General features: G+C 40.3%; 1 protein-coding gene and 1 long non-coding RNA gene across 2 annotated transcripts in view; one reads left to right on the forward strand and one right to left on the reverse strand.

Moving 5' to 3' along the window:
- Positions 1–1,689: 1,689 nt before the first annotated feature.
- The window catches only part of cxxc4 (CXXC finger 4), a 35,042-nt gene continuing 20,694 nt past the window's right edge, over positions 1,690–16,037 (reverse strand). Inside the window, exon 2 of the mRNA XM_015023888.1 lies at positions 1,690–3,783. Within this exon, the coding sequence (XP_014879374.1) occupies positions 3,739–3,783 (45 nt within the window). The 3' untranslated portion in view covers positions 1,690–3,738. The remainder of the gene's footprint in view (positions 3,784–16,037) is intronic.
- Positions 6,219–9,285, forward strand: LOC106940989 (uncharacterized). Its single transcript, XR_001423235.1, has 2 exons — positions 6,219–6,381; positions 6,504–9,285. It is a non-coding gene; the product is annotated as an uncharacterized LOC106940989 (long non-coding RNA).

A 16,037-nucleotide genomic window follows, 5' to 3' on the forward strand; every position in this document is an offset into this window, starting at 1 on the left:
GTTATTTCACAGAACCATTGTTGAGGTCTGGGGTCTTGTTATGTAGTCTTGCCAGCGTGTCAAGTCGCTCGCATCCTTCTACCCTCTGAATCGCTACCTCTCCACCCTGTCAAACCAAGAAACTGAACATTACCTCTGGGGCCCGAGGACTTACAGAATCCCAGTTTCAGAGCGAGGAGTGGGAGGTGAGGGAAGGATTAGAGAGGAGCTGTCTCTGATGTTATTTAATCTCAGAGGCCAGGGAGCGAGCCAGCCGGAGCACTCCTGATGCACATCATCAGCCTCTGATGACCAGCCAGAAAGATTGGGCGCCTCAGATGCTACATCGCAGCCAAACGCCCCCACTGCAGAGCACCGTCTTCCTGTCCGGCTCTAACCAGTCGGCAGCTCAATTTGGCTGATGGCAAGCGTGCTCAGTCAGGGGAGAAGTCGGTCCCGGATGATTTCCTCCTTCTCTGCTCGCCTCTCCTCGAGGCTGACACCCCTCCCCACCTCAGCCATCGTCCAAATGTGCTTCTGTCCTCCCTTTCCCTCCCACTGCTGCCCCCCCCCGAGCATTATTACACCCCCTCCTCTCCCCTGATACTCAAACACCCAGCCATCACTCAGTTGCTCACGTTATCTCAGGAGCCTGTCTTGCTTCACCCTCCCACCTTACCAGCCACCCTCCTCTCTTTTGCTTCCTGGCATCCCTCCATCCCACCCCACTTCCATCCCCCCCTCCCCCAAGAGCATTCCAGCGTGACAAACCACACGGGATTTCACAAGTCCTTTAAAGTCTGCTGCCTCTGGGAACCGCTCGTCTTCATGCAACATTTTAGTATTCGAGGGAATACGTGACTGGGGAGGTAACCAAAGCTGTTACATTTCTACTGTCTCCTTCAGATTGTTATTGTTGGGGATGCGTTCCAGCCGCATAGAAAGTCTCCATCGGAGGATCTTTGACGATTGTTCTTCTCATCTATTAAATTTGTCTTTATTTCCATCTTGCGTATCAGATATTTTCCGTCCAAATAAATATTTTTTTTCTTTACTGAAGCTCTTCTTTTTTTTATTATTTTAACACATAAAAGCATCACAACAACAATATACAAATTCTTAGTAATCTTTAAAACCAAAAACACATTTACACATGCAACAATAGGGTTTAAGACAATGAGTAACTTATTGAATAACTTTGTTTTTTTTTTGGAATGTTTTAACGCCGCTTTGCAGTAGACCGGACTGCCGTTTTACTCCACTGAGGAAAAGTCCAGAACGTACTTTAGCTTCAGAGCAAAATCTTGTCTACCGTTCAGCATTTAATTCCAGATTTTCCACCGTAGTTTACAGTACTTCTCTGGGATTTCTTCCAGCTTTCATATTAACCTTCGGTGGCCCCCAAACCAAAAAACTGTATCAGAAAGATATAACAACTGGTGTAGTTTTGTGAGAGAAAAAAAAAAAAAGTTGGATTATCTAGGGGAATATGACCTCCCGTCAGCATTTAAGTATCAGGTGCTGATACTAACAATTAGAAGTGCAGCTCACTAATGCAGGACAATGTGCCCTGTTCTGGAGTGTGTCCACACAAGCTCAGTCAGTCCCCATGCCTGCTGCCACCTTCACACTGGTATAAACACACACACACAAAAAACTGCTGGGTTATTTCTTAACTCAATTGTTGAAACAGAAGTTTGAAGGTTTTCCGAAAATCAGAAATCATGACCAAAGTTTCGAGGCTGGTAAAGAGATTAGATATGAGCATATAAGGAGTGTATCAAAAAAAAAAAAAAAAGTCTAGAAACCTCCCAGAGTATAATTTCTAGAACATTATAATTTGCCAAAGAAAGTGCCAGAGTGATCAGGTCTCTTGGCACTGATTGTAGAGTAACACAGTGCTGTTGCTCCCCCGCCTGCTGCTGGGCACTGCTGGTCATTTGGCTACAAGAAGGCTTTTGATTTGCTTGCAAGACAAATTTAGTTGTTTGGAAAGATTTCAGCTAATGAAAAATTAAACTGAACTGGAAATTAAAAGGTCATCACTCATCAGTATTGTAGTAGTGAAATGGATCCCAACAATGTCTTTCTTTTCATTCTTATTTTGTGTAAATACATGTAAACAGTGAGGCAATATCATTGTTAAATTAAGGTTTACAGACCATGACAACCTGATAGCTGTGATAATACTGTTGTCAATGCTTTGTGTTGATTAACACTGGAGATGAAGCTCGCTAACTAAATGTAGCGCTAGCCCTTTAGCTGCTAACGCTACACTTTGGCCAATCAGTTGGTCAAAAAGTAAAATTAAATAGGTAAACTACTTTTATTATTTATCTTGATTTAGCATATTTATTTCATATATAATTCTTTACCGTTTCATTTTTGAGTTTTAAGCAATGATGTACTGAGGAGAAAAGTGTCCCATATATTATTTTACGTACCACACATTTAAGTAAAAAAATGTCAGCAACGAACATTTAGCCTGTTCGTTGCTCAGTAGCTAGCTCAAGCTAATGCTAGCTATTTTCAACACACCCACTTTGTCCAAAGCCCTAGTCATAAAATCAAATGGAGAGGTCATTTTTATACCGTTTATATAAAGTTGTCCAGCAGCAGTCACGCCCCTAGTGGATTAAGCAAGTCTTAAAATAACACTAAAAGTTATTTTTTTTGCTTGTTTTGTTTTTCTGACTATATTTCTTCTGGCTGGAAGCAAAACTAACATTTTGAAATGGCCCAGCCAATCTCCTGATTCGAATCTCATCAAGTACCTGTGGGGGGAGCTAAAGATTAGGGTTATGGTAAAGAGACCTTTCCAAACACTTGGCGCTCATCACCAATGATGTCACTGGTAATGTGCAAAAAGCTCGTCAGCAAGTTTTCCTAATAATTATTGGTATGAAAAAATGTTGACAAATAAAATTTGCCAAATATATATATATTTTTTTTTCTCCAAAAGATTGATACTCCTCATCTGATCATTTTTAATGAAGGATGTATATTCAGGCTATAATTTATAATTTCAACCCTCTCTTTGTTATCGTTAAAACATTTGTCATTTTAACCAATATTCTCAGTTAAAAACCTACTCCGGTGTCTTGACACTGGAGTCACCCTGTTTTGTTAAATCAACCAAAGTTTAGATCAGCGCGTGTTTAACCCAAGACTGTGTCAGCAAAATAACCTGAATTTAGTGGTGGTGTTTTTTTTCTTTCTTTTTTTTTTTTTTAACCCAGCAGTTTTTAGAGTGTAAACAGAGCTAAAAGACAATCCTAGAATATGACTCAGTTTGGGGAATAAATGTTACTGAAATGTGAGTATGAGGAATGATCAACAGGATCAGTTATTGCTCCAGAGTGACAGGTGTTTGTTTGATAATTGATTCTTGTGGCCTCTTCGTTTTGTCAGATTCAGTGTGTTTGTATGATTGTCTGTTTGAGTTCTTTACACAGGGCTGGCTGTAAAACCTACAGCCATGACACTGAAAACACATTCATAGACACCAAAAATATACATAATGATACTGTCAAAAGGTACAATAATTACACAGGGAAAAAGAAAAAAGGAAATTACAGAGTTAAAACAACACCATTATGTTTTCGTTTATCCTTGTGTCTGTCCACTTTGTCTCCTTGCGTCCTCTTCAAAAATGTTTGGGCGGCGCTACGTGCTGTGTGTCCATGAAATTCTCCCAGCAGACAGTCAAGAGTCCTGCCTGTCTTCCTGCTGCTGGGTGGAGGTCCACTTCTCACGTTTCTAAAAGAACCACCGAAAAGCTTCCCCGTTGTTTACCGGCGTCCTCTGTGAGAGACAAAATGTGAAAGAGGAGGTTTTAATTTGTGGGCTCTGAGGTCAAAGTGAAGGTCAAAACAAAAGAAGGAAAACCTTCAGAAATTTCAAACGCACTTAAAAGCAGAGTTTTTATTATTATTATTATTATTATTATTATTATTTATTAATTCAACAATTAGAAACGGTCTGAGTAAAGTAAAAACCCTGAAGGCACTTGAAGCCCAACCACCAAGTGTTTCATCAGAGAGCCAGCCAAGGTGATTACATGCACGTCCCACCCACACCCAAATAATCATTACGCTGGATGAAACATTCGATACAAATTCCCATGGAGCAACAATGAGGCATTTAATTACTGTGAGCTGGAGCCGCAGTGAGGGGGAACAGAGCATCATTTCAATTTGAGCCCGCACCAGCAGTTGCCCCACCTCCTTCTCTCTAAAAACCTCCGAGCCGCGTGTCCTGAAACTCATTTAGAAGTCAGAGACGTGAAATACCAGAGTCTCCTACCAATCCCCGTGACCAATTAGCATATTTTTTGTATGTGCTAGAGTGTGTGAGGGAAGAGGGTTAACAGAGGGGAAATGGTGCATAATCACAACTAAAATCATTTTAGCTGGAGGAAGGGGCAATTTGACATTTTAATACCAAGTGTCATCGGTGGCTCCTTAAAGGCTGATGACGGCTGTAGCATTATCCTTGAGTTCACAGGCTGTTGACCAAGCATACTTGCTAACCTCATTTGTTTTCTGCTTGGTATTTAGGGTTTGATGAGACTGCTCTTTAGTGTAATCAGTGCAGTTTGGGCTGTGCTGTACGTGTGGCTGCGAATTAAAAGGTACTTAAAGTTCTTAAGTTACTACTACACACAAAAAAATAAATAAATAAAGTTGTGATGTTGGAAAATTTGGTTTACGTGAATCTTACACGTTTTATTTCTGATTATTGTCAAAGGTCAGCTTCTAAAATACATCTGGTTATGTGTGTTAAAATGTATCAAAGAAAGTGTTTTATTTGTGACGCAAACTTGCAAGTTTTAGATTAATTTTCGATTCATTTTGAGCGATGCCAGTCGTTGTACAAAACAGCTAAATTAGACGCAATTTTATTAATTAACATTCAGTCATTTTTTTCCCCCCCACTAAATAAATATACCCAAATTGCAATCTGCATTTGCCTTAAATCTTATGGAGTGAGAAGCTACTGCAACAGAAGATTACTTATTTCTGCGGTTGGCACTGCAACCATGCAACTAAATCCCAAAATGAATTTACCCGAGCCACAGCAAAAAAGTAATGTCTGCAAACATCTCCTCTGATTACGATACCTCCGACGAAGCATTGCAAATCATCCTGGGTAACACATCCCACTACTTGTGAAAGAGTTGAGACTGGATCACTGCGGATGTGTCAGTTTGCTTTAAAAAGCAGTTTTTCCAAGACACAATTTTACAACTGTCTGTTCATACGGACAACAAAAGCTCATCACACATTTCGGGTGCGTACGTTCTGTAAAAGTCACTTATCATATATTCACAACATTTACACCAATTACTATTATCCTTCCAAGTGAGAAACAGAGGAGCCCAGAGCAGCAGGGGCCCATCGTCACCAATTTAAACCCATGAGAGAAATGAAACACCATCTTATTTGAAGCAGTCAAGATCTTCTCACACATCTAATGTCGACATTTTTTACTCTTCTTTTTTATTTATTTATTTTTTTTACCTAATAGCAATGAGCTGATTATTGCTGCATGTCACCGTGACTCTACGAATTTACATCTGTCACTTTCTATGCAGTTTAATAAATTACTATGTGAATTTTGCTTGTATTCTACAGAGCCAGAAAAACAGAAAGGATGTCTCAGTGACATGAATAAAAGGAACTGTCTAGACATATTTTTTTTTGAAATCTTCTAAAGTATGAAGAAAGAAAAAATGTTTTATGGATAGAGTTTCTTCTGTACAGAGATGCGGTTGCATTGTTACTCAAGTTTAATATATGCTGTAGTGGCTTTAACATTTGTTTAGTAAGGAGGCAACAAGATCATGTGACACAAAATGTCAAGATATTGAAACATTTCTCGGCAAAGGAAACTCCGTCTCCAGAACCGCTCTGAACTTGCTGACAATGAGTGATTTTATGTATTTAAGGGAGTCCAAACTATTATTAAGATGCTACTATATAAAAAACAAGTTATTTGAGCTGGACAGTGTACTGACTCTTGTACTGAAGAAAGAAAGGAAGTAGTTGAGTTCTTGCTCTGTGGAGTTGAAGGACCGATCCAAGACTGCTCTTTTGACAACACTGGCTAGCTAACAACAGCCAGTTACACTGAAGAAACTTTTATGACTTTTTAAGCAGTTGTGGGGCAACAGTTTCAGTAGTCTGTTGAAAAAACTGTGGTTTCCCAAAGAGACATCGCTATGTCTTCCTTATTTATCTTTTTCGTCTTTATTTCATAACATGTTATAATGTAGGATTGACTGTTTTATTTCAGATCAGCCTTCAACACCAACAACCCAAACGTCCTCCACCAGAAGCTCACCCAGTTCACAGTGCCTGTCAGTGGATCACCAGCTTCCTGACTGACCAGCAGCAACAGGTGAAAAGCATCTTCTCCCAAACAAGATCCAATAACACTGGGACCCCCAGCAGAGTTTCCTCTAGCCTCTCCTGTTGTCTATTTACATAAATTACTCAGGATGTAACTCTTGAAATTTGCAGATGACAACACTGTTACTGGTCCTCTCCAGGACAGTGATGGTTAACTGGTGCCGTCAGAACCACCCAGAGCTTAACCCACTAAAGACCGTGGAGATGACGGTGGACTTCCTCCCCTCACCATTCTCAACACTACTACTGTTGATCGTTTCCACTGCATAGGAACCACCCTTTCTTGGGAGTTGAGCCCTCAAACTTAGACACTCTTTTCTATGTGAATAGACAACTCAAGATATACAACCTTCCCCAGGAGCTAATGGTCATCTTCTACACTCCCATTGTTCAGTCTGTCCTGTGTTCGTCCTTCACTGTGTGGCTCATCCTAACTGCAACAAACATCAGGTCTGTGGAGAGGATCACAAAGGCTCACATTCCCTCCATCCAGGACTAAGGGTCTAGGGTCAGGACAAGGGCAGCTAACATCTTTGCAGACCCTACACATCCTGGACACAAAGTAACATTTTACTTCGGGTTTGTGCTCCCAAGCCCTTTTTGCTAACCCCCCCCCCCCAAGAAAAACAGCCGCCACAGAGACAGTTTCTCTGATAAACAGTAAACGGTAAAAACATTCCAAACACTAAAACTTAAATATCTTAGAATATGAAACATTTTCAACCAAAACCTTACATTATGAACAGAACTTTGCACTTTCTCTAAAAACAAACACTGACATATTGAGAAAGTTCTGGACAATTTGTTCCATACATCCGTAACAGTGGCGGGTGTGAACACAACATGAGTGGTAAGCTGCTAACAACGCTGAAGTTAGCTTCACTTTAGAGCTAAATTTTGGGTTGATAATAATGTCTTTACATTTTATGTAGAATGGTAGACAATACAAACAATTTGGGAGTATTTTAAAAGTACCGTACCTGGCTAACTGTTAGCTGCTAGCAATGCTGAAGTTACTGTTTTAGATTCCTATTGGAGCTACACTAAAGGGCTATTTCTCAGTGTTTGATTGCATCTGGAGAGTACATTTATCATCTTTAGGTTATAATGCCAAAAGAAGAAAAAAAAAATCTAAACTGGATAATTCTACACTTATAGGTTCAGTAAAATACAACTTGTAGACCTAATTAGTAAAATTAATGAAAAAAGGGGGATTCTTTTTCTTTTTTTCCAAAAATATTGCTAAAATCTTGTTTTATCCTCATGGACCCTACATTGTGTATTGTATTATATCATGAACAGGATGTATTGTTACACTCGTAGGGCTAACTGTTATTTTCTTGTAATTAACTTATACAAGCTTGAATTTAAGTAATTTGTTTTCTGTTTCATAACTGCAAAATAATCACATCTGAATCAAAAACTAACTTACATTCTTAGACTATGTCACATAAAGAACAAAACATAACACAGTCCTTTGCATGGGAAAAATAACTAAGACAGGTTTAGCCTGTTGAACATCTTACCAACCTCCCATGACCTCTTTAGACTTTAATAAATCAGTAAGGCTCTACCAGAACACCAGACAGCTGATATGCAAGCTGAATATTCTGTCTCCCTGTCTGCCTGGGCATATAGAATATTTTATCTTGCACTGGTAAAACAATGGGAAATGTGTGAATATCAAATTATTAGGCTAATATAAAAAACTAATTTGCTGACACACTTCTTAAATTTAAAACTAGATATGCTCTGTAATTTGTAAAAAAAAAAATAAAAATAAAAAATAGTCCATCTGTACTGTAATGTCTCCTATCAAGGTTACTCTGAAGAGAGCAAACCTGACTAGTGCGAAGGATGCGCATCTGCACCGTCTATGGTGGATCTGCAGGGGCACCTTAAAGGCTTAAGCCCATTTCTGTCAGCATTGTAATGCCTGGGGAGCTGAAGCAAAGCAGAGAGTGAGGCGAGCTGAGAATGTTTATCTTGATCCATATTCTCACATTGATCAATCCCTGGTGGAAGTGCGGCTCACCAGAGACAATAATGACCCTGATCCGGGCACTCGGCATGTCTCTGTTTTGTTAAGTTCCCCGCGTTATCGATCCAGTGGGGCTCTTGAGTGCTGCTTGGATTCACTCCCAGGCCATCTCTCCTCGGCACACAGCAGTGACCAGGCACAAAGAAGGCTCAATTAGCACCGGCTCTGCGTTGTCTGCTCCCCCACCTTCAAAATCACTCCATCAACTGGTAGAAAGGGAGGAAGGAAAAGGGGGGCCGGTGGGAGGAGGGGTGGGGTGTGAAAAGACGGGATAGGAAAGCTAGAGAAAGAGAGAGAAATTGAACGCTTGAGGAGAAGGGAAGCGCTGACCGTGTTACCTGGGACAAGGGAGCAATGCCAAGGTTTTACGTCAAATCAAGACTCCGAAGCGGCGGCTGCGCCTTATGTTAATGACGCCTCCTCTGCAGGAAAGCATACAGAACAACCCGGCAGCAACGACACACAAGAGGAACACAAGTGACAATTTCCTGCACAGGCTGTAAATGCACACAAGGAAAAGTGGCAAACTGACTCCAGGAGACGGAGGAATTTCACTAGACCTCGAATTAACCCCACCACATCGCCACAGTAGGCAGGGTATCCTAAAGTGTCTGCCGGTAGCTCTGGGTGATAACAGCACAGTAAAACTGACATGTGGTGGAATAATTCTCCGCTGATTCTGGTGAGGCAGTGTGAGGTCTCTGGGCTGCCAAGACGCCCTGTGATCCTAACCGAACCTGGCATGTGCCGTTAATGTTGCAGACATGTTGTCAGCTGATTTGGGCAAGGTGGCGGAGAGACATTATTGGCTCGTACGGGAGGGTGAATCATAAGCAAAGTCAAAAAAAAAAAAAAACACTAAAATGGTGCTCGTATGTGCTGGGGACGTAAGCCTTCAAACGCAATCTGAAGGATCCAACCTTTGAGTCAGGTCCAAAGCGTTTTCTATCCACACAAACAATAAAAATGCATGAAATGTCCTCAACCTCCCAGCCCACCGAAAGCCCCGCTCCTCTTATCCCCTGCAGCCTTGGCGTCACTCTGCGCCGGGGCCAGAGATAAACCACTCAAGACGATGAGGATGATAATGGCAGACGCCGCAGCGCCTCAAAATTCAATCAGCGCCTGGACGTCAATGCGGATGAGTGTAAAAGTGAAATATGTTCGCCAGCGTGTGTTAAAAGATGCCACACAGGGCTCAGAGAAACAACAGCGAGAGATGTGGAGGGCCATGAGGGAAAAAAGAAAGAAAAGGAGTGGGAGAAAGAGAGGGGGAGCGAGAGAAAAATGAATATAATGTGTTTCAACCGCTCAGCTTCCCAGCACAATCCCACTGGCATTTTGAGCAGCGCTACTTTAACCACAGACTGTGAATAAATTACCCTTTTGAACTCAGGGTGATTGCAAATGTGCCCCGGTTTCTCTTGAGACATGTCTGGCACTAACCCTCAGCCAGCCTTGTCACAAAGGCCCCTTCACTGCCTCCTCCCCCCCCCTCCCATCTACAGTACTTACAGGGCATACACACAGGCAGGCATAACATCATAAAACTTTTAATTTCCTGCCTGTAATTGCTGATGAATTTTCTATTTCTTTCCTAGCTACAAAAGCTGCATTTCCACAGCGAGAAGCTTTTCCAGGATCCAGGGTAAAATTCTGGGACCATTTTACCCTTTTGTTTTGAGAGCAGGAGCCTTTGTGGAAATAGGCTGTGCTTTTCTTTATCCCTAAAAAAAAAAGTACAAATCCAAACATCATTTTCTTGATACTTGATGTTGCACATTAGCCACCAAAAAACTTTTTTATTTGTATTAATTAGAATGGTAGCCATGGGAGACTCGAGGGTTTGTCAATCAAATCACTGGTCAAAGCAATGATTTGTGTCTGATGGAAAACGACATCATAACAACATAAAGCTCAAAAAAGTCAATTTTACATAATTTATTTCCTCTCCCCAACACGCAGTGGGTAAACATTTCAACAACATTTAGAGAGGCAGCATTTAGCTTTTTAGCTGCAACTACAATGAAATAAAAATGTATTGGTCTGAAAGTAGAAGTAATTTATGTGATCGGCCGACAGTTGGATCATACAGTGGAAATGCCCATAACTGATGAACAGGGTACAATAAAAGGTTACAAGAAGTTCCGACATAATTCACTTTTCTCCATTTAGCTTTTTGTTTCAAGGTGCTACGCTTTATGAAGGAGTTATAAAGTTCTAGTTCCAAACGGTTAACATTTCTCTCATGAACTTTCCTGTGGTTTAAAGACCTTTTAGGAATTTTATGCCGATATTCAAAGCAAAGATAAATGCAGTGCCGCCCCGAACCACTACTGTTGCTGTTGCCAGCTGACTGGAGAAAAAAGACACTTTAAAATATTTGTAACAGAGCACAGAACGTATAAGGTTTGTAGTGGCTCATGTGTGAAGCGGCTGCCTGCAGGCTGGTTTGCTGGAACAGGTAGTCCAACGAAATTACCATCCAACAGCAGCTTGTTATTCTGGTGTGACTCTAGCAACAGTTAGAAAGGCAAAAACCTGGAGATTTCTGCGCAATAAATATATTGGTATAGTTGTAGTAATCGATATATCATTTAAGCAGCAGCAGAAGTAAGTTTGAAGTTGAAACGTTGTGTGTGAAAAAATGTTTGCGTAAATACCAAGACAGTGCAATACTTCTACTCTGAAGATTTCTTGAAAATGCCTACGCTGTAATAATTTGTGAAAAATCTAAATAAAGGTGGAAGATAATACAGAGATTTGGGAGCCGCAGAAGGGAGGAAAGGAATTTCAGTGAGTAACATTAAGCAGGTTGAATAGCAGCCAGCGGGAGTGAGCCAATGTGTTCCCAAATGCTCATTATAACTCATGGCCCATACATTACTGTGACAATGTCCATTATTTATTAGACTCCACACTGGGAAAGAGCCCAGTTTTTATGACCACAGTCGCCTGACAGGCTGCAACCAAAATAAAAATAATCACCACTGTCACACACACACACACGCAGACGCGCACAGATTGTTCGACACTTCTTAGTCATTGGCACTGAAAGTTCAGACTGCAATCATTCCAGAGTGGTCAAATGACACCATGCTTTTATTGATTTCAACTTGTTTTTAGAGCAGAAAACTGGGAAGAGACAAGAATTAATTTGTTTCATCAGTCAGTCAGTGGTGGGGGTGTGTGTGTGTGGGGGGGGGGGCACTGTGATAGCAAGCCAATCATTCACGACCGACCTCCAGCGCCGATCGAGCTGTGGTGGTGCAGTCACCCTTAACTGATGTGTTTTACATATCCTGTCACTTTATTCTGCAAAAATATTGGGGCGTTGCCGAGCTCAAACGTGGAAGGTATCGCAATCCATCACCTGGGGAGCTCACCGGCGCCGGTGGGAGGGGGGTGGTTGAAATCTCATCTGGAGCCTTGTCACTGGGGTCCCAGCCACCCGAGGGCCGTTTATGAGAGGCGCTTCTCCAAGGCCGCCGTCGCGGCGGGACTCATCCAGGCATTCACATGACGGCAGCCAAAACGCAGCACCACACCGAAGCACTGACGGACTCAGGCCTTTGACAAACAGTTTAAAGGAAGCTACCCAGTAAGGGAAGCAGTTTCAATTGGCCCAAAAAATTTTGCTAAAAATCACTTAATCACCTCCACAAAAAAAAAAATTGTACATTTGTAAGTTGATTGTATTAACATGAAAATATTTTTTTTTTCAGTTGTTACCCGCAAAAGAGGAGACATTTTTTTTATCAGTTAAATAATTTTTACTTGTTTTTAATTTATAAAACTTGAAGATTTTTTTTTTTTTTTTTTCAGAACATTTTCAATTTGTTTTTGCTGTACAGTCTACATCAGCAACAACCTGACAAATTTTTAGAGCGTAATAGCTTAGCTTGGAAATCACCTAAATCTACAGCAATTCTAAATGACAGGACACTATCAAAAATCTAAACTAAAAACTGTATTGTATTAGCTAATCATGGGATGATAAGACAATTTTTATGATACACATTGAGAAAAAATAACACACCTTCATGCCATTTAGTAGGAATCTGACAGAGCATCCGACTTGATAAACGGCATGATAGACGATATTTGTCTGACAATACAATTAAGATTTTTATGCTTCTCTAATTTGATTTCATTTATAAGAAATAATATTTAAGGAGTCTGTTTGAGTGTAGAATTACCACACATGTTCTGCTTTCTCGCTAATGCCTCCTTCCTGTCCGTCTGTTCTTTTCCCTCCAACAAGAGGTCAAATCTTTCTGGTTTTACAGTGACTGAAAAGCCACAAAGCCAAATTCATTGCATCCCCATGTTTGTTATTTAATGCTATGCTTTTTATTATCCCTCAGCATGTTGGGGTTTAAACGAGGGAGGATCAAATGCAGCTCAAGCCCAACAAATTCTGTGAAATGGCCTTTTAGTGTAGAATCAATGCGAACACATGCGAAGCAAATGCTAACTATAGCATCGTCGCTGGACAGCAGTGCTTCAGTAACAAGTGTTATCTGCCGAGCATTGTGAGCAAACTGTCAGCACCGAAGAGTAAAGCAGGAACTACTATGATTTCCAGCTGCAAGTTTTAAAGATATACACCCCTTCATATCTGAGGCTCCAGCTAATCATTCACACTTATTTAAAATATTACACCTCAGCAAGGTCTCATCACACCCCTCACATTAATATAAAAAAAATAATTAAAAGATGGATAACGTCGTCTAATTTCTTTTGTTTCAGACAAAAAAAAAAAATCTATTATTACTGGTATAATAATGTTTTCATTTCGTTCATCATTTATTTGTTATTCTGATTCTCATACACAGGCCAAAACAGAAATGCATAATCGACACTCACCAAAGTTAGCAGTGGTTTTCAAGTGCTAGATGCGCTCCTCTCATTGTAGAGTAAAACGAGGTTAACAGCCCACTATGAGGTCTGAATTAGTTAGGGTATCATCTCTGGTTACCAGCCTGCAGCCCCTTGCTCAGGCATGCTTCCCTTAGGCTACGAGCAACAGCTGCAGGAGCGGCAACAACACAATACTCTTGGATAAAATACAGTGGAAAAACCTTTAAACCTCCCATTATTTCAGCATGTTTTGGTTCCAAGGAGCCAGACTGTCTTGTAATCTTCTAAGGTGGTCATGACACAAAACTGTCGAGGCTTCCTTTTAATTCCTTTGATCACTTATGAAAAATCGACCAAAGTCCAAATAAAAACAACCTATTTGGACTTTGGCTGATTTTTCACTTTTTTTTTTTTCTCCTATCTGACCATCACATGATCTTTGCGATTAGTACTTGAAGAGGAAGTGGCCAAGTGCAGAAGGAGCTATAATAATCTAACTACCACAGATTAAAAGTATCTGAAAAAGTATCTGAAAGTCAGGACCTTAAAAATATTTGTACAGGAAGCAGCAATATTAACTATTTACAGTTTGCCATGTTTTCATCTAAGGGCTTTTCAGGATACTTTTAGTTGGAACTAAGATGCTGTTTTATGTCTGCCGTCTGTTGTCTTCTGAGTTTTTCATAGAATAAATGCAGAGAGGGAAGAAATTATCCCTCTGTGACAAGTAATGTTTATAATAAGGAAGTGCCTAAAGACAGGTTCTTTGCTAAGTCGTCCGTTGCGCAGACACAACACAGGTTTGTTCCGTTTTCCCCTTTGGTCCGTCAGCAATAAGTGGCTCAATTCCACTGAAAAAGCTCAAGAACTGCTGAGAAATATTTCAAAGCAGCCCGACTCCTTGGAAACAAACATTGCCTTTATTCTCATCCCATCCCAAGCGAGCACGGTCAACGTGTAGATGCCCGCTGATAAGAGGTCCATAAGTGTCCTTATTACACCTCAGTACCACAACGTGGCTACAATGCGACACCTGGCCTTGAACAAGCCATCCTTTCAAGCAAATCTAGCTAAGTGTACTGCGGATGTTTGTGAGTAATGAGGAATTTGGGTGATTTTTGCTGACTAGGCATTTATGGATGGTGGGAGGGATGGCTTATGATGGTGTGCTTAAGGGCTGAGGGAGGAGGGGTGGTCACAGGGGGGAGATTAGGCTGAGGGGCAATGAAGGAAAACCCAAATCCATCTCCATCTCAGAACCATCCTAAAGCAGATTACTTACTTCAGTGGCAGAGGGAGAGAGAGAGAGAGAGAGAGAGGGCAGCAGATGAATGAAGAGGCAGTGAACGAGAGAGCAATTAGCCTAGATGCAATTTCGGCACAGTCCCCTGACTTGATATTTGACCTTTAGTAAGAGTCTCGCCAAATATCGCCCGCGAAGCACCGACAGACCATATGGCAAAGTGCTGCTGGAGGCTGAGATCAGTGTGACTCGCAGCCTCTGTATGGTAATGGGAGGGAATGTAATTACAGCGCACTATTCCTGTAGGACGTATATTTCGCTAGCCCGCAATAGGAGTGGCTTTGCATTAAGCGGGCAATGAAATGGAATGGACCCGGTATTTCTGAGCCTGAACTGAAAAATGACTCTTTATGAGCAAGTCCTGATAGAGAGAGAATACTTTGTTAAAAAATAAAATAAAATCCTGAAATCCAAGCTAAGAAAGAAAGGAGCTGAACCACAATAATTAATGTCACAGCAGAAATGTGTTGGTTGCTGGCAATGGCAGAACCCCCCGCTGAGTCAGATACGCCACAGTTAGGAGAACAGGTTTAAAGCCAGAGATAAGAGAGGACAAAATGCATGCAGACACCAACTAGCATGACTCAAAAAAAAAAAAAAGCTCTAAAACGTAGACATCGACAGGATAATTAAGAAATGAGGATGTAAACAGATCCTTTACAAAAGATATACATGATCTTGAAGAGTTTTGTTAGAGTTTTGTATTGGTGAAGACTGGTGAAACTAATATGGCGTATGTTTTTTTTTCTTATTAGTACATTCAAATTGTATGCAGTTTCTGTTACAATTATCTATGAATATGAATATCAATATGCAATTGTAAAGAATTTGCACTGCAGTTCCATTATTTACCTTCAAAATAAATAGATGATTGGGTTATATCAAGTGTGGAGGATTTTTTGTCATTTACACTTTACTGTACAGAACTTTTTTTAAAATTAGAAATCCATGACTTTCTGCTTTTCTGGTGTCTATTTGTGATAGAGCGACCCATTTTTCATAGCGTTTTTCAAAGTGGGAAAGGTGAGAGAACATGATATTCAAGTCACATCTATGTACATTTACCTGTATAAATTGGGATATTGCAACAAAAAATAACCACTTAGCTGAACAAGCCCACCATAATAATAATAATAATAATAATAATAATAATAATAATAAAAATAATAATAATAATAATAAACTGTGATTTAAACTGGGAAACTGAGCTGGAAAAAAGGATAAAAAAACACATTTTCAGATATTTTTATACATCTTTTTCATCATTAGCAACAACTGTTGAGTCTTGTATTAATCATTTAGTACTAGTGCAAAATAGGTAGACAATACATGCAATTCAAATATTATTTATACATATTTTTCTATTCATCTGACGCATTTCAGTTGTTTTTTTTTTTTTTTTTTTTTTTTTTTTTCTTTAGAGGTAGATATAAAACAA

Source organism: Poecilia latipinna, unplaced genomic scaffold (genome assembly GCF_001443285.1).
Source record: "Poecilia latipinna isolate Pla-1442-1.1 unplaced genomic scaffold, P_latipinna-1.0 Scaffold3442, whole genome shotgun sequence".
Classification (NCBI taxonomy): domain Eukaryota; kingdom Metazoa; phylum Chordata; class Actinopteri; order Cyprinodontiformes; family Poeciliidae; genus Poecilia; species Poecilia latipinna.